Raw genomic sequence first — 18,977 nt, 5'->3', positions numbered from 1 at the left:
GTCAAAATGTGGTGGTGATAAGCATGGTGGTGATAAACACTAGTGAGAGTGACAGGAACATGTGAATGATCTGTAACTGTACACAGGGACAACCATACGCAGACTGCCATCCATTCTATCTATTTAGTCATCCATTCATCAAGTCATCCATCTATCTAGTCATCTGTCCATCTGTTTGCCCGCCCATCCATCCATCCATCCATCCACCCACCTATTCACCCAACCATCTGTCCTTCCACCCATTCAACCATCTGCCCACCAGTTATTTTTTGAGCCTAGATACTGCCCTTGGTACCAGCAATCCAAGGACGAATAACACATGGTTCCTGTCCCAGCCAAGCTTCCCATCTAAGGGGGCGACAGGTGAGTAAATATTGAGTCAGAAGTATTCCAACAGGTCCCTTCTATTGATAACGTTGGCCTGCTAGTTCTCCCCTCATCACAACTCTCTACACCTCATCTCTAAGAGAGGGTCCTCTCTTCCTCTCTCCTCCCAACTCACTGGCTGCTCCCTCCCAGGCATCTGCGCTGGATCTGCTTCCCCTTCCTCACCTGTCAGTATCCGAGAACTGCAGAGCTCTGGCTTCCTTTCCATCTTTCCTCCCAGGTGGCTCATGCAGCCCCATGGCCCTCAGTACACCCCTGCGCTCTATGCCGAGGCTTCCAAATCTTTACATCCAGCCCAGATCTTTGCTGCCATTGCCACACGCTTCTGTCCACCTGCCCACCCACTCATCATCAGTTGGCATCTCAAGTGTAACAGTAAGAAGATAACCCTGAACTTTGGCAATTGCCCCAATCTGCTCATCTGAAGGCTCTCTGTCTCAGTGAAATCCGTGACACAGCCTTGACTCAGGTGCCAGAGCACCAGGTCAGTATCTCTGATCTCCCACCGAGACCGCACACGGCGCCTGCGGCCTTCCTTTGAAATAGAACCTGATCTGATCACTTCTCCTATCTCCATCACCACCACCCTGGTCCAGGTCATGGTTGGCCTCTTCTCTCCTGATCTACAACAAAGGTCCCTAACTGGCTCCAGGATGCACAGGTAGGATGACTTCCTCAGTGCAAGAGGCAAAAACCATCACAATCAGAGAGAAGACACGGCATCAAAAGATAAGAATCTCTGACATGTGTGAGGCCCCTGTCCTGAGGTTTCCAGGAGGCAAGAGTTATTGGGGACATGAATTAAATCTAACAATCAGTGAGCAAATCATATCACATTGGTAACAATTCCTCTGTTGTTGTTTTTTAACGGAAAAGTATTAAAATGTAGGCAGTTAAGAGAGAATGGCTTGGTATGACATGACAAATATATTTTTTTGAAAAAAAACAAACAAAAAAACACAATAAAGCACAAAATAAGTGAGAAGGATTTTGCCCTAAAGGATGAAAGCACTAAGGAAAACCTGGAGGAACAAGTCAATACTCAGATAGGCAATTTTGGGCCTTCTGGGAATGTGAGAGGTAGGGATATTGGAGGGACGAGCAAAGATTGAAAGGAGATCAGAGGGAGGGGCTTCCGTAGGATGACTGATGGAGGTGGAGGAGGCAGACTGGGCCGAGTGGGGGTCTTTGGAATGGTAGGTACAGAAACAGCATTTAAAATCCAAACAGAAAAGGAAGCCAGAAGCTGTGCTGGCGAAAACATAAGTGATCAATCTGACCCTGAGGAAGGTTATCGCCACTGTACTTCCCCTGCAGGGCGGATGGGAGGGAGAGGGGCTGCAGGGTGGAGGGGAGGGAGAGGGGCTGCAGGGCAGAGGGGAAGCACGGACGGACACAGTGGTGGCAGGGCCTGGAGTCACCACCTGCTGGGCATCGAGCAGCTGCTGTGTCCAGGGCGAACCCTGCACTGATTGGTGTGTCTGTCTGCAAACCCCTCTTCAAGGCCAGGCATCATTCTACTCCTCCCTGTGTGCCCAGCGCCTAGGCAACTAGTATGCGCCAGGCATATAGGAAGACCTCAATAAATGTGTGTCAAATGAATGAATGGGGCTAAGCTTTGATCAGTGCTAAATTAAGTGTGTGTGTGGGGGGGAGAGGGGAAGGTGGCTTAGCTGTTACAGAATCAGAAACACACACACACACACACATACACACATCCCTATCTTTGAATGAACTAATCCCACAATGAAATCCAAATAATTATATGAAGTATGATGCAACTGATGATACTGATGTGAACAGAATTCGTATCTTTTACTCTGGTCTGTCTGTTGGGTCCCAGTTGAACTCCCAATAAAAATTCCAGACTGTCAATGTGTCACATGTCGAGAAAGCTGTGGCATTTCTGGATCTCAGAAGAAACTGTCTGCCTTATGCTGAGTACAAATGGGCGAACCAGTGGCACCAAGACTGAAACTATTTACACGTACAGGGTTATGTGAAAAAACAATCAGAATTTGTCTGAGAGCTGGAAATGGATTTTTTAACAGGCCAAAGAGAACTCAGCTGGTGTGTTGCTCGAAAACGGTGTTGGTGACAATCCAGACTCTCCTGCTCTAGCAGCCACCTGCCCAGCTCTGCCTGCTGGGCCTGAAGGTCCCAGGTAGGGACCCCAGGCTAATACTTTGGGGACAAGGAGCCCTGTGATTGCTCTGAATGTTAGGAAAGGGGTGGGGCAGGCAGAGCTGACGTGTTAGATGACACCAGTGCGTCCTTGAGGGGTGTGACCAGCATATGGAACGTGCAGAAAGAATTGAGAGAGAATAGAAGTGTGTGTGTATGTGTGTGTGTTTTCAGCAGGGGATTGCTCACAATTACACATCCATGTCCTTCCCAACAGGCAACGGAAAGCAAACATGATGAGGCCGAATAAAAACTCAAGCAATGGGGAATGTTGATTTTTAAAAACCAAAAATGTGAACATGTCAAAGTCAACCCCCCAAAAAAACTACAGTCTCACAAGTGAGAATAAGACTGGATTGTTGCCGAAACCGGTTTGGCTCAGTGGATAGAGCATCAGACTGCAGACGGAAAGGTCCCAGGTTCGATTCCGGTCAAGGGCATGTACCTTGGCTGTGGGCACATCCCCAGGAGGCAGCTGATCGATGATTCTCTCATCGATGTTTCTAACTCTCTATCCCTCTCTCTTCCTCTCAGTAAAAACTCAATAAAATATATTTAAAAAAAAAGACTGGGTTCTTACTCAGAGATATACACATGGACACCACCTCCCCACCCTGCCTCCTGTGTCCCCACACTCACCCCGTGCTTGATCCTAAGAACACCGACAATCCCCAGGGAACTTTCAGCTTTGATGGCTATTAGCTGCCCGGGACATAATAGGTTTTTCCCTGATTGCCTGCTTTTTTCCTCCTGCTTCTTGCGAGTCCCTGACTCTGCCAACCACCCACACGCCGTTTATTTGCCAGGACACGTCCACCCGTGTCCTCCAGCTAGGCTTTAACTTCAGTCACAAACCGCGCTGATGAAATAACGTCCACATTTGGCTGGCTGGCCGACCAAAATATAATCGTAAAAAGTACATTATTTTAAAGATGCTGAAAACATATTCCAACATCACTCTTTGCAGTGCCGTGCAGCCAAGGTCATGGCCGTCTTCTGAACATGCCACTGCAAGTATTACCATTTCTCCTTTATAGTTAAAGAGGTAGACGCAGACAGGGCGAGTGAGTCAAGGACAGTGTTCTCTGCCAGGCTGTATTTCAGTCTTTTCCCCAATAAGTGCCCCTTTCTGGAATGCTACCCTCTTCCCCTATGTAAAGTTGAAAAATGGAGAAAAGGCAGTATTATCCCTTACTTGTTTCTTCTGAAATTATTCCTCCTTTCCTACCTCCTAGCCACACTCTTTTATCCCAAATCTACCAGATTATATGGCATAGACACAGGGCTTAGCCATTTAACTGTCACAGGGCACTCCCCTCCCATGCAGGGCAGTGTTGTGGAAGGCAGGGTGGTCTTTAAAACTCATGGTTCTCATCTTCAAGGAAAGAATTGAGAGAGAATAGAAGTGTGTGTGTACATGTGTGTTTTCAGAGAACAGAAGCCAAAGGGAAAAAGGCAACGGCATAAAATACACCCCAAAGACATGGCCCCTTGCCAGATGCGTAGCCTGGAAAACTCGCATTATGGGCTTGAAGAGCAAGCTCACAAACGGGTCTTTCTGCTCAGCGGAGGTTCCACAAAGGATGGGTTGTTCTAGTCGGATCTTCGAGGACGGGAAGAATGTAGATGCACAGATGGAGTGGGGACCAGAAGGCCTTTCAGGCGCGGAGTGGTGAGGGGCGGGGAATGGTGAGAGCAAAGGTTAGGAGAGGGAGCAGGCGCAGTGGCCAATCAGTGGAGGATCACGGATGGAGCAGGAAATAGAGGGGAGAGCAAGGAAGGGCCCAGCGAGGGGGTCCTGGAGAGCCACACCAGGGAAAGAGACCATCGGCATTTAAACAGTGGCACTGAAGCCGAAACCAATTTGGCTCAGTGGATAGAGCATCGGCCTGTGGACTGAAAGGTCCCGGGTTGGATTCCGGTCAAGGGCATGTACCTTGGCTGCAGGCACATCCCCAGTTGGGGATGTGCAAGAGGAAGCTGATCAATGATTCTCTCTCATAGATGTTTCTAACTCTATCCCTCCCTCTTCCTCTCTGTAAAAAATCAATAATATATTAAATAAATAAATAAATAGTGGCACTGAAAGCTGTGGTTTAGGAAGCCTGACCTGGAATCGTTGTAAAAGGAAACAGAGTGGTGACATGGATGCCTACAGGGCACCCTGGAGGTTCCCGACGTGATAGAAGGGGGAGTGAGGGACATACTGAGAGTTATGGGAAGAGGCGAGAACATGACTAAGGAAGACGGGAGTTGGCCTATTGAATTAGATGCTTGGGATGAAGAAGGAATCAATGATTTATTGCTTATGGGGGAAATGGTGTCTTAATCTCTGAGAATCTCGTTTTATTCTTTATTTACACATAACTAGGAAAAACCCATCTATTGGTATTGTTGGAGATGTTGCAAAAAATGTCCTCAATTCTTGACCTTTCCTTGTAGCCACCCCCTTGTGATGTGACTTTGCAGACCCTCCCATTGGGAGGTGGTGTCTACTTCTCCACCCGGGAGTCTGGGCTGGCCTGGGCCTTGTGTGGGCAGCACTGTGCAGGAGGTGGTGGCCAGTTCTGGGAATAGATTGCAGGAGTCCCCAAGTTTCTTCTCTCTCAGAAGAAGAAACCGCTGCATGAGTCACCGCTGGATGGTGAGCCAACAAACTGCCCTATCACTCCACTGACCTAGCCACCAGAGTAAACGAGGCCATCCCAGAGCCCAGACCAAGGCCCACCGAGACCAATGCCCACCTAGACCAAGGCCAACTTAGACCAAGACCACCCTAGACTGAGGCCAACCTAGACCTAGACCATCCTAGACTGAGGCCACCCTCGACCCAGCCAACACCAGTTGACAAGACACAGGAGAGCAAGCCCAGGAGATCAACAGACCCACCCAGGCTCCTGAGCAGGAATTAAAGCTCACTGATAAAGCTGCTGCTATTCGTGGTTGTTTGTTACTCGGCAGCACTGTATATCTATGCCTGTGCTAGGTATTGATTATTAGATATTATGCATGGAGGGCTTTACTTTTGTACGCTACGCGTTGAAGAGAGAAAAGCACAAATCCAAGCTCCTACCTGAGGCAGGATAGTGAGGCGGAAGGATCTGCTGGAGTTCTCGTCTCTCAGGTAGATGGAGATTTTCGGGAAGTAAGACCAAGGTGTTTCGGGACTCGCCCAGCATGCCAGCTGGGATCCAGTCCAGAAACCATCCGAGAATTCTGGAATCTAGACAAAGCATGATAACGTGAGAACTAATGACTAGTCTGGCGCGTCAACAGGAAACAGCTCCCAGCTCTTCTTGTCACCCCGCCAGAGGCCCACGGGGATAAACAGGGTTTAATTTGGGCGGCGCACGGGAGCCATCAGTCCTCTGGAGGGAAACGGTGCTGACAAATAACAATTATTAACACACCGTGGCTTGTGGAGCACTCGCCGGCCTGAGGCACCTTTATAAACGCTTTGCAGTCTAATCTAATCCTCAAACACCGCCATCAGCGCAGTAACATTACCCCCTCTACTTCACAGATGAGGAAACCAAAGCACCAGGAGGTGAAGTGGCTTGCCCAAGGTAACACCATAGTTGGCAAGGACCCTTTAAAAGAGAGACCTGATCCTAAATGTGGCCCTGGGGACCTTTCAGGCATCCTCTCTCCTTTGAATTCCCCGCGCCCAGCAAGCTTCCTCCAGGTACAGAGCCCCTTGCGAGCTCTCTGCTCTTCTGGAACATCTTTCTCCTCTCCAGATCTCAGCTCAGATGATGCCTTCTCCAGGAAGCCCTCCCTGATTCCCCCCCACCCCCCATAATGCTGGTCCTCCACCGGGGATGCCCTTGTAGCAGTTAGTTTGACATTTACTGTGATTGGTTCACTTCCGTTTCCTGCACCAGGATCTGAGTCCTCTAAGGACAGAGGCCTGCTATCTGCATCCCCTTATGGTCCTAACAAAGCCCATCAGGGAGACCCTGGACAGACTGTGGGAAATATGAATGGGCTGGAACACAGAACGCCCACCTGTGCCTCTCGTCAGGGGACTGGAAGGACAGTCACCCACTACTAGTTGCTGAATCTTCAGTGAATGACAAGTTCCAGCCATGCCATCTCGCCAGAATCAGCGAAGGCACCAGAGCAGGGCTGCCCTGGGCCTGCTGGCTCCCCAAGGGAGGACCGTGCGGCAGGCTCCTCTGCTACCAGCACATCCCTGCCAGCACAGAGCCCTGCTGGGGGACTATGTGGTGGGGACAGGGCTAGGAGAGTACTGACGGGGAGGAAGGCAGGTGTTTGTCCCTGAGGTAGGAACACCTGGGCTGAGTTAGGGACGAAAGGGCATTGGTGAGGTATAGTGGGAGGGAGGGGGAAGGAGGAGGGAGGAGGGCAGACCATGAAACCTGCCCCACTGGGACGCGGATGACAGTCACGAGGACAGAAAAGCGCATGAGGCAGGCACGAGAGAGCCAGGGCACCATGGTGCATTTATCAGAAACCGTTTCTCAGAGGCCTGGGCTCCACGGCACACAGTGTCACTGCGGCATTCCAGTGGGACCTGCAGGTCACTTGTCTGAGTCCAGCCTCCGGGGGAGGAAGGGGGCGTGGCTGAATTCCAGAGTCACGGACAGGAGGGTGGGACACGGTGATGTGGCCATGGACAGAGCATTTAGGACAGTACAGGGAGGAGAGGGACCTAGGACCCACCCAGAGAGACGGGCAGGAAGAGAGACCCCCAAGAGCGGCCCAGGGCTGGGAAGAGGTGCCCGGAGGAGGGAGTGATGGAAGCTAAGCACACTGCTGTGCAGGACACGTGGGGCAGGTACAGAGGATACCATGGCGGGGCAGGATGAACGCGGGGTGTGTCCTGTGCTACAACCGCACACACCGGCGCCAGCCTCCCTCCCGGTGACAGAGGGAGAAATATCCTGTGTCTCCATCCACGGAAGGCTGCCCCCTGGACTGCCCAGGAGTGACCTGCAAGATCTCTAACACTGGCTTTAACGCAGTGTCTCCTTTGATAGAAGCGAAGTCGATTGGAAATGGGCATCCTAGTCGATTGGAAATAGAGCCTCTTGCCAGACGATGAGGCGGGGCAGTCATTTTGCCGGAAAGGGTGGCTCGGCTGGCCCACGGCCCACAGCTCTAACATCAGCACTAAGAGCAGGTCCAGCCACGGATGGAGAATGAAGCTCAGAGAGGCCAAGGAGCTGGCCTGAAGGGCTCAGCTCAGAACCTGATGCGGGACCGTCTGCCTCCAAAGGAGCCTGGGAAGCTTCCAGGGGCTAAGCCATGTGGGCGGGGGGTGGAGGGGGCTAGAGTCAGAAGTCATCTGGAAGCTGGGCCTCTGCTTGTGTGTTTTAGAGTTGCAGAAGCACGAGGCCTGAGATGCATGGTACCACAGCCGGGAGGGGTGGAGCCCAATCTCTGCCACACACAAGTCCCCACTGGGCTCATTTCAAAATACAGGCCTACCCACCATCCTATCTAATAAAAGACTAATATGCAAACTGACCTTCACATACAAGATGGCTGCCCCTATGTAGACATAAGATGGCTACCACAAGATGGCCAGCAGGGGAAGGCAGTTGTGGGCAATCAGGCCAGCAGGGGAGCACAGTTGGGGGCGACCAGGCCTGCAGGGGAGGGCAGTTAGGGGCAACTGGGCTGGCAGAGGAGCAGTTAGGAGCCAATGAGGCTGTCAGGGGAGTGGTTAGGTGGTGATCAGGCTGGCAGGCAGAAGTGGTTAGGGGCAATCAGGCAGGCAGGCAGGCGAGCGGTTGGGACTCAGCAGTCCTGGATTGTAATAGGGCAGTCGGACATCCCTCTAGGGGTTTCAGATTTGAGAGGGTGCAGGCTGGGCTGAGGGACACACTCCCCCAAAACCCCCATGTACGAATTTCATGCACTGGGCCTCTAGTTCATTTCTAAAGTCCCAAGGCGATAGTCCACGCAGGAGCCAGAGCCCAACGAGCCAGCCTTTCCCTGACCCAAAAGAAAACCAGGCGGGGGCGGCTCCGAGGGCCGGCAGACGGGGAACAAACACGCCTTTGGTGCGCACACAAAGGTCCGCAGAGCGCACACACCCTCCCGGGACAAGCAGCCTTCCCAGGTTGCTCCTCCTGACGCGGGCTCCGGGGTCACAGGATCCGTGGCGATGAGGCAAACACATTTCTTAATTTCCCTCCTGCACCTCGTGGTTTTCTTACAAAGCCAGTCACTGCCCAACTCGTGATCCGATGACCACGGGGTGCCAACACCTGCCGGCTACAGCCTGGCGCTCTCTCCAGAGGCTCTGCTGGCGGTCGGTCACACGCCCAGGGTCCGGGCACTTCCGGGGCCCATGGGGAAGCACTCACAGCTCAGAGCATTACACCTGACAAGCACTGGTAGCTCAGAGCATTACGCCTGACAAGGCCCGTGTGGACTCTGCTGCGGACATGTCCACGAGTGAGGGAAACGGGCAGACGCCTCCGTAATTCGAGCCTCGAGCCTCGTCTGATTTGCCGCCAGCATTCTGAATGTCAGGCTCTAAAGCTTCAGGCCTTCCTTGTCTGATTCAGCGGATATTAGACGGCTCTGGCTGCCGCCTTGATGACCTTTTAGTGCCTCCGTGTTCTTGCTTTTTTATTCCTCCTCTGCAAGCTTTTTGTTTGCCTGCTGCTCTTCCTGTGGCAGTTTTATATCTGTCTGTCTGTCTGTCTGTCTATCATTAATCCTTCCATGAGGAAATTTTTCCCATTGATTATTAGGGAGCGTGGAAGGGAAGGAGGGAGCGAGAGAGAGAAAAACATCAATGTCAGACAGACACATCAATTGGCTGGCTCCCGTGTGCGCCCCAACTGGGGCCGGCAATGAATTTGCAACCCAGGTACGTGCCCTTGACTGGGAGTACCATTCAGTGCACAGGTCAGTGCTCTACCACTGAACCACACCGGCCAGTGCCCCATGGCAGTTTCAGAGTCTTGAAGTTTCTGTTCAGGACAACTACAAGCCCTCTCTCTCTTCCCAGGTTCCCGTCATCACTTGTAATAAAGCAACTGCTCTGCCTTTTCTGATCAAGCATCCTTTGAACTAGGCCTTCCCAGCGGAGTGAGAAATCAGCCGAGTTAGTAGCAGGACAAGGATCTGCGGGAAACACGCATTTCCGGTGACTTTGACAGGGAGTCCCTCATGGACAGATTTTTTTTTTTTTTTTTTAATATATGTTATTGAGTTTTTACAGAGAGGAAGGGAGAGGGATAGTTAGAAACGTCGATGAGAGAGAAACATCGATCAGCTGCCTCCTGCACCCCCCTACTGGGGATGTGCCCGCAACCAAAGTACATGCCCTTGACCAGAATCAAGCCTGGGACCCTTCAGTCTGCAGGCCAATGCTCTATCCACTGAGCCACGCCGGTTAGGGCTGGACCGATCTTATCCTAAAAACACCCCCGCGGCTGGGAGGAACGTGTGCCTTGCATTCACACAGTAGCAGCACTGCAGGGCGGACCCTGGACAGCAGCTCCTCTGTCCCGAGCACCTGGGCGCAGGACGTGACCCCAGAACAACCCCGCTGAGAACGTGGGGGCCCTCAGGGGGCCCGATCCCTTCTCCGGGCACTCTGCTCATCTGTGCCAGAAACCAGACTAACTTCAGTCCCATCTGACCCCAGAGCTGTGCCCTTCCCAATCAATGCCAGCTGGTCCGCTCCGATGCCCCAGACTGGAAAATGGGGGTCACCCTGGGAATACCATCAGCCAGGTCTCCACAAGGCACTTGTCTCTGACCTCGATTTCAGTTGTGTTACTGAACGTGACCACACAGTCATTATTATGTCGGCCAACTGGTCCTTGTCACCGGTGGATCACATTCTTTTACAAGAGAATGAAAATCCCAACGCAGCCCTAACCAGTTTGGCTCAGGGGATAGAGCGTCGGCCTGCAGACTGAAGGGTCCCAGGTTCGATTCCGGTCAAGGGCAGGTACCTTGGTTGCAGGAACATCCCCAGTGGGGAGTGTGCAGGAGGCAGCTGATCAATGTTTCCCTTTCATCGATGTTTCTAACTCTCTATCCCTCTCCCTTCCTCTCTGTAAAAAATCAATAAAATATACTTTAAAAAAAAATCCCAACACAGCTTGAATGAGGCCTGGTAAGGAGTATGATTTCTGGTTTATTTCTTTAGTTTTAAAGGCTACAAACATATTCTTGGCTATTTATTTTAATGTAGTATATTGCCATTTTTATTCTTAGATTAAAAAACTGTTCAGCACCGACTACACCATCATTTCAAATACAAATACGCTGCACCTTCAGATTCCAGTTCTCTCGGGTTAAAATGAAACAATGAGGTGCCAGTTAATGTCAAATAACAAGATGGTGAAATGAGTGAGAAATCGTTAAAAACACACACAGCCCTCAAACCCTCAGAGGGAGGCCAGTGGAACAGAGGGTCACACTGCCCAGCACATGGCCATGACCTGTGTTCTCCCAGGTTCATCCGCCCGCACACTCACCAGAGACGCGCGGGCCACACCGTCGACCACGGCATTGAACACCTTCAGGGGCAGGCGCAGCAGGGTGGTGCCGCTGTCCACGATGGCCTTGTCCGCGTTATACTGAAGGGGGAAGGAAAGGGCGCATGAGTGACACCGCACCAGCCGCCAACCCTGGGCATGGTCATGCACAAGCTGGGGCAGCCACGGCACCTGCTTGGCGGTTACGATGAATTTTATATTCTGGAAATCTGGGATCTTTGAGCTCAACGTTCTCACTTCACAGATGAAGAAACTGAGGCCAGAAACGGGAAGTGGCATGACCAAAATCAGCAGCCCTCCCCACGCAGAGCCTGTCCTTCATGCAGAGGTGCCCAAAGCCTTTACCCAGGAGCCTCCGGGGCAACCAGGGCAGACCCCCGTCCCCTCAGAGGGTGCGATGGCACATTAAATGCCATTTGCACAACCCACACCAGCCAGCCCTCCCTGAGGCTGCCCAGGGAGAAAGAGGACCAGAGCCACCTTCCCTCGGAGCATCACACACCCACACACACACAGCTTGCATTTTACTTCAGGCCCTTGGATTCTGCCACCGGATTCCTTCATGGTGAACAAATGCCCTCTGACCTGGGTGGGATGGACCACCATCCATCCCGTCTCTGTGGGCTTCTCAGGCGGGTGGGTGCATGGGCCTTTGTGGGGGTCTGCGATGGGGCGTACAGGAGGACAGGATGCCAAGGTTGGAGGCACGAGGGAGTGATGTAATGAAATGCTGGGGGTTTTCATAAACCATTCTGAGAATTTCATAGCAGACGAAGGCTCCCTCGAGTCATCATCATCATGATGCCATCACGTGCCGCTAATACGCCAACACGCAGTGAGCGGGGTGAGAGGCTAGCAATGGCTCTGGGCTCTCGGCCCTGCACACCTGCCTCCTTGTAGCTCAGCCAGCCATTCCCATCCTTAGAGCAGAACTTTTCTCTGAGTGAGGATTGTACAGAGGGTGGGGGATGGTTAACTCTGAAGGAAAGATAAAGCTGATGCTTTCTTTTTGGTTTCGTTCAGCTTATTTTTGTCCCCTCTGTCCCTGACACCGATGAAACCTGCAGAATGGCGAAGGTGCAGCACCAGGTGCCTCCCTCACTCACCACGTGGTGCTAATTTTTTCCTATTGAGCCACGTGATGGTAAAAAATCATTAAAAAAATTTTTTTTAGAGAGGGGTCAATTTAAACTTGTCATACAGCTAAAGGCCCTGTTAACTTTTAAGGTCATGAATCTTTGATTTGTCTTATAGTATAATGCACCTTCTGATTTCCCACATTAGGTCCTGCCTGCCACATTAGGACCTCAGGCACACAGGCAGGCAGGCACAGAGAGCGTACAGGGTGGGTACCTCTCTGCAGTCCAGATTAAGGCTCTGGCCTCCGACTTCCAACTTTAGGATTTCGATCTGATAATACCACTCCTCCATAATCGGGGTATACCAGATGTCTCCTTTGTACAGACTCGGTTCGATTCCTCCCAGGACCTAGGATGGAAAACAGTAACCGGGATGAGAGAGAAAACACACAGGCATACGGCACGTGACACAAAGCAGCGTGCCTTTGTAAGTCAAGCCCTCATTGGAGTCGCACTTTCGCTTCAGGCTGATGTTACAATACAAATGTATATGCCTGAAAAGCGAATGTGGGGCCAGGTAGCCACAGGTCAGACAATACTCTGCCCCGTCTGATCAGGATGCTCCGGGGGTTCCCTCACCGACAGGAAGCACACGTAACTCCAGCTTTACCGTACCCAGGCTGTGCCCTCAAAATGCAGTGAGGTAGTCAACCACCCAGCCGGACATGGCTCAGCCCTCAGGACAGAGGATGCCCTCCTACCCCACCGAGTGCACGGAAGCAGAACACAGGGGAGCTTCCGTAATCAAACTTCGTTTTGCAAAATTACATAACCTTGCTCCACAAATCCTAGGCCCCCTCTCCCCTGAAGAGGGGATATCTAGGGGTTAAAAGCAGCTGCATTGCCCTAGTGGGTGTGGCTCAGTGGATAGAGCATCGGATTGTGGACTGAAGAGTCCCAGTTTGATTCTGGTCAAAGGCATATGCCCAGGTTGTGGGCTCCATCTCCTGTAGGGGACACGCAGGATCAACAATTCTCTCATTATTGATGTTTCTCTCTCTCTCTCTGTTTTTCCCTTCCTCTCTGAAATCAATAAACACATTATTTTTTTTCTCAAAGAAAAGAGCAGCGGCACTGATGGCAAATGCAAGTGGCTGAGCTTGTTTCTCACAGCTGGAGAGCAAAGGCGAGGCAGAGCCCACCCTGAGGAAGGCGCCCTCCTCTGCGTTCACCTGTCACCTCCTGCTGGAGACGGCGGGGTGCAGGTTCCGTCAAGGGGACACTCAGGGCTGATGGCCTTGAATGATTCTGTTCCACTAACAAACCATTTAGCTGTGTGTGTGTGTGTGTGTGTGTGTGTGCGTGTGTATGCATGCATGTATGTGTCTGTGTGTGTGTGTGTTGGGGAGGGAGCATATACAGATGTTCTTGTCTCCCCCAAACATATGAAATCACAAGCACCGCCTTTGCGTCCCCTCCCCAGAGTGAGGCCCACCTGCAGACCGCCCCCCTGGTTTTCACCTGCCCCTCCCCGACCCCTCAAAACCAGTTCCCTTCCACAGGAAAACTTTCAAAAAGCTTTAATGGAATTCGGGGAAGCTATGAGAATTATCTTTGGGATGGCAGGACCATTAGGAAAGATAAAAATAACAGCTAACTTTGCTCACTTTTAAAAAGGTCCTGTAATAACTATTATCAAGCTCTTCCAAGGCCTGTGTACGCCTACACGTCTACCATTTCTATCAGGGTCTTTAATAAAATAATACAAACAAACAAAACAGAGCCCCTGTGTTTGTGAGTTTCTTTCGCCTCTGGAGGACGGAAAGATACCCACAAGACTACCTCCGTTGGTACCCGATCCGGCCGCCGGCAGTCCTGCCCCGCACATCTGCATGGAGAAGACGTTGGGGATCCCGGCTTGCCTCACGAGGGAGTCGAAGAAGGTCTCCAGAGAGCTCGACGGCTGCGGAGGGAGGACAGGGACAAGACTTCAGACTCACAGGCCAGGTGAGGAACGCCCAGGGTCCACACCATGGCATGTTCACATGGAACGTTTATCACAGCTACACGGTAAACATGCTTAGGTCTAAGTACTTTTAACAATGAGTCACACCCTCCGGCAGGACATCCTGCCACGGGGGAGTGTTCCTGTGGGCTGCGGGAGTGAGAGTGCTCCTGGAAGCTATTGGGATGCTGTCCCATTCATCATCACCACAGCCGGGTGAGGCGGCGTGGGGAGCTGGGGAAGTGGCTTTCGGGTAGCGGGTGGATTCTCATTGAGGACATTTCGGAGGAAGGAGAGAGCAGGGTCCCGGGGCTGGAGTTGGTCTGCACCTCTTTCAGCCACAGTTGTGTCCATCATGCAACTTAGGGGACCCAGGGGACAGTTTGTCTCAGATCCCAGGCGGTTCAGCTGCCCACTGAACTCCGGTGAGCTGGGACTGAGCAGAAAAGGAGCAATGCTCTGCTCCTCACGCTGGAAAGCTGGATCGTTTATTCCCCGCTGCCAAATTTCACTCTACGCCTTCCTGACATGCAGCCCTCTATGCCGAGGACGCCCCCATTTCCCCAGGACTCAAAGGAGAGAGGGACGATCTACCGACCGCTCTGAGGTGGGGCTGGACCACGGGTGCTGGGGTCACAAAGGAAGGTCATGGGCTTGCGTTTCGATTGTGGCTCTGGCAGCTGGGAGACAGGAGAGCTCGTCACTCTCAGGGTTGGTTTTTGGTGGAAACTAAACTGCGGTAGCATGGATGCTACAGGCATATGCCAACAACCCGTGGTTAACAGAAGGCACGGTCATTTATTATCTGTAAGATAATACACATTATCATCGACAGTTCTGGAGGGAGGATGGAGAGAGCCCCACTAGCAAACATATAATCTTCCCGTTTGTTGAGTTCATTTGCACTGTCTCCCACGCAGCCCCCGTGGAATCTGGGGAGCCTGGGACGGTGTCTGTCTTTGCCGCAGGACTTTGTGTTTGGGTCAGTGAGCGAGACGGAGGCGCCTCTGGACACGGGTGGGGCCGGTGCTGACTCAGGGGTGTTCTGTCACCCATCCTGTCGGAGCAAGGTAACCATGGCACAGGACTGAATCCCTGTTACACCTGCTTTACCCTGGGACTTGGTTTCCTTATCTGTGAAATGGGATGATAATGGGCTCCGAGAGCGGTTCTCAGCTTCAATGGGTGTTATCTCATAAAGGGCTGGGCACGGGGCCTGGCACAGTCAGGGATCTGTTAAGATTCCGTCAGGCCACCGTCAGTGGGACTGCGCCCAGGGTCCCTGCAGAGGTTTCAAAGCACACCGTTCTGCGACCAAGAGAGCCTGATGGAGGGGCGTGCTTGGACCTGGGCATCTGCAGGAGGGAGCCCCCGTAGGTGCCTCCTCAGTGGGAAGCATCTGGGGTCCACCAGGGACCGCCACCCCATGGCCACCACTCACCGTCATCACCCCCCTCCCCCCCCCCGCCCTGCCTGTCCCTGCTCCCTGCACAGCCTCTCCCTGTTTCCTCGGCTGCTGGCGTGTGGGAACAGTGGTTGCTCACCCTGGAATTTCGCAGACGGAAAGATAAAAGGCCACGTGGCATGTCTGGAAACCCCCACGTGGCTGACTCCCAAGGGAAGTTTCACATGCTATTCATTCTAGATCGGTTAGCTCGCCTCCACCGGCTTCCCAATAACCAGCATGAGCATAATCACACCCACGTCTGTCACTTTCAAAGTCACATGAAGACGAAATGTTTGGCCCAGGGTCACGTGGTTGGTGAAAATACACTAAGAAATGAAAGGTACGCAAATCTCCTACTAAGCTGGGCCTACGGTACCGAGAAAAGAGGGGGGTCCGGGGCCGGGCTGGGCCTCACAGACAGAGAAACAGGGCAGCTGGGGCTCTGCCTGCCCTGGGCGAGGCGGACCTTTGATCCTCAGTGCACGCATCTCAGTAGTGGGGTAACTTGCTCTAATCCGTTTGAGTCAGTGGACTGAAGGGTCCCGGGTTCGAATCTGGTCAATTCAGGTCAAGGGCATGTACCTTGGTTGCGGGCACATCCCCAGTAGGGGGTGTGCAGGAGGCAGCTGATCGACGTTTCCCTTTCATTGATGTTTCTAACTTTCTACCCCTCTCCCTTCCTCTCTGTAAAAAATCAATAAAATATATTAAAAAAAAAAAAAAAAAGGGTGGGGAGTAACTTGACCTCACACAGTCAGCCTCTTGGGGAGCTGTGGGAACTGACATCATTGGTATTCTCAGCCGCGTGTCTCAGGGGGCTGGTTTTTCTCCTTGAGAAACCACAGGGCTGGGGATTCCCCCCTCCCCTTTCCCCTCCCCCACCCCTGCACCATCTGCCAGTAAACTTGAGCTGGAACAAGTGTCCTTTGGAGGCGAGAGCAGGCCTTCCCTCCGGGTACCTCAGGGACGCTGGGGCTCTGTGGTCACAGGCCTGCCGCCCCTGCTGCTCCTGCCACTCCTGCCAGGCGCCTTTGGTTTCCCTCTTTGCTCTGCTCCAAGCCTGACCCTGAGCAAGGAGGGGTGGTGCCTGGGACAGGCCGGAGGATGCCCTCCTGCCTTGCTTGGGTGTCTGCAGACGTGCCCAGAGGTGCTCAGTGTCCCAGCCACCTGCCCCTGGCAGCCTTTCCCTGTGGAAATACCCGTGCCCCCACCCCCACCCCACCCCGCCTCTGCCAGCCGCCTCCCTCTCCTGCCCGCCAGGCCAGCAGTGCTTCCTGCACAGCAAACACTGGAGACCCTGCACCTGCTTGTGAGGGGCTGATGCTGCCGAGAACAAGGTTCCCCCATCTTCCTCAGTGGGGGACTACTTCCAGTGGCCGGGGGTCCCAAGGCAGGCTCTCAGGTGTCCCGGCTCCGGCCACAGGTGTCCCTCAAAGGCCCCTGGGTCCACCCCCCGTGTCTCCTGCAGGGCCCATCTGCATCCGAGTGGATGGATGTAACACATGTGTTTTCTCTGGACCCTACGCTAATAAAACCTCCTCCACAAAACCTACAGAGTGATCCAGCTTCTCAACATTTCCAAACTATACGAGTCAAATAGATAAAAACACCAGACAAACAGCAAGTAATGGCACCAGGGTATCTTGCAGGAAGGTTCCAAACTTGTGCCATGTCCCTTTCATTGTAAAAATGCCCAGACATCTCATGAACGGTGTGGCCAGCGGTCCGTTCGGCCCCGTGATCCCGTCTGACCGTCTCCGACGGCCCGGACCCGCTCCCCAGCCCCTCGGACGAGGGGTTTGCGGGTCCTCCTCCCGTCGCTCCGTTCCCCTTGGCCTCCCACGGTGCTCACCTTGGCCAGGGCCCCGTAGGCGAGCCCGAGGATGCCGTTCCACTGGATCCCCGGCAGGAAGAAACTCTCCGACTCGAAGATGGTGGCGATGTTGACGAGGAAGGAAGCGTTGAGGCCCTTGGTGATGGTGACCAGGTCCTCCCCCACGGCGCCCGTCCAGCTGCCCTGCGTGTACTTCACGGTGACATCAAAGCCCTTGGGGTGGTACGTGCTGGACCTGGATGGAGGAGAGCAGGGCCTGGGTGTCCCTGTCCCACGGGCGGCTGGCTGTGGGGGCAGACGGCTGTCCCAAACCTGGTCAGTCAGCTGCAAGCGTTTCCCACCGGTGCACATCGAACCCGGTTCCATCTCCCCCCACACGCATGGCCACTATGTGTGGGTGGCAGCGTGTGGCAGGAAATAGCGAGTTCACACGTGGTCTCTATGCATACAGCTCTCATGCCCCCGTACAGGCCCATAGGTCCGCTGCTCACTTGACTGTGCCAGCCTGGGAAGGCACCACTGCGGGTGGGCACCTGCCTGGCCATCTGGCTGGGTGGGGACCTTGCCCTGGGCTTGGTGACACAGGGAGCAGCGCCACCAGCAGCCCAGGGCTCAGATTCACACAACCAGTGTCATGAGTCAAGACGAAGCCATTCCCGCCAACGCCACAGGCCTACCCCCTCAGGCCCCACACTCCCCCCTGATGCCCCGGGTTCCGTCAGGGCTCCTCCCTCATGCCCCGAAGTGGATCATCCTCACAGCAGAATGTGGGGGATAAAGCAATGGCATGCCTGACACAATTCACGGGGCACCCCCTCCTGCCCCATACGCACAGAGCCCCAAGCGTAGGTTACTCAAACACAGTAACTGAACAAGGTGAGATCATGGGCGGGAAAAATGACACAGAGGCAGACAGTAGGCAAGCGAACAAAGAGAACGCCAGTGATGGGAGCTATCCAGGGGACAGAGCTACAGCAAGCATGTCAAACTCAAGGCTACCATGGGCCAGATATACAAGGTTTAGGTTTATGTATGTAAAAAACACAAAAGCTTCAATTTTCATAGAGATGTAGGTTTACTTCGACAGAGACATGCTGAACACAAAGGGCTGAAATTAATGAGTCACTGTTAATGAAAAATAATAGAACATTTTAATAAAAATTAATATTTTTTCTTGAACATTAACTTATCAGACACTGAATAACTGCACAAATTAATAAGTGTAACACAAATAAACCTATTTTTCTTGTTCTCCGAAAGTGAAATATTTCCAAACAAGTCAGTCCAAGACTAATGCCATGTCCATCGGCTGCTAAAATATTCTCTGCTGGTATTAGTGGAGAGAAATGGTGCGTCTGCACACAAGGTGCTAAGGGAAATGAATGCAACACGATGATAGGAATCCGTCATTAATACACATTGTAGTTCGTTATTAACAATTATGTATAACAGGATATTGTAAAAATTAAGTTACAAAATTTGTATGAAAATGTTTCTTACATACTCCAGAAATGACTGAGGGAACGTGCAGAGTCTGGTCAGGGAG

At 52.7% G+C, this 18,977-nt stretch overlaps 1 protein-coding gene across 4 annotated transcripts in view; it reads right to left on the bottom strand.

Moving 5' to 3' along the window:
- BACE2 (beta-secretase 2) overlaps window positions 1–18,977 on the bottom strand; it is a 61,840-nt gene that overhangs the window by 14,952 nt on the left and 27,911 nt on the right. For 2 of the 4 annotated variants that reach the window (XM_045585256.1, XM_036445642.2), the window contains exons 3-7: window positions 17,450–17,666; window positions 13,980–14,108; window positions 12,420–12,554; window positions 11,046–11,147; window positions 5,645–5,794 (exon numbers count right to left, since the gene is read on the bottom strand). In XM_045585256.1, the coding sequence (XP_045441212.1) occupies window positions 5,645–5,794; window positions 11,046–11,147; window positions 12,420–12,554; window positions 13,980–14,108; window positions 17,450–17,666 (733 nt within the window). The remainder of the gene's footprint in view (window positions 1–5,644; window positions 5,795–11,045; window positions 11,148–12,419; window positions 12,555–13,979; window positions 14,109–17,449; window positions 17,667–18,977) is intronic. The other 2 variants (XM_045585257.1, XM_045585258.1) reach the window with 2 other exon arrangements.

This window comes from Pipistrellus kuhlii, unplaced genomic scaffold (assembly GCF_014108245.1).
Source record: "Pipistrellus kuhlii isolate mPipKuh1 unplaced genomic scaffold, mPipKuh1.p scaffold_m20_p_2, whole genome shotgun sequence".
In the NCBI taxonomy this organism is placed as follows: domain Eukaryota; kingdom Metazoa; phylum Chordata; class Mammalia; order Chiroptera; family Vespertilionidae; genus Pipistrellus; species Pipistrellus kuhlii.
The sequence above is the reverse complement of the archived record's forward strand: the minus strand, read 5'-3'. Positions and strand labels throughout refer to the sequence as shown.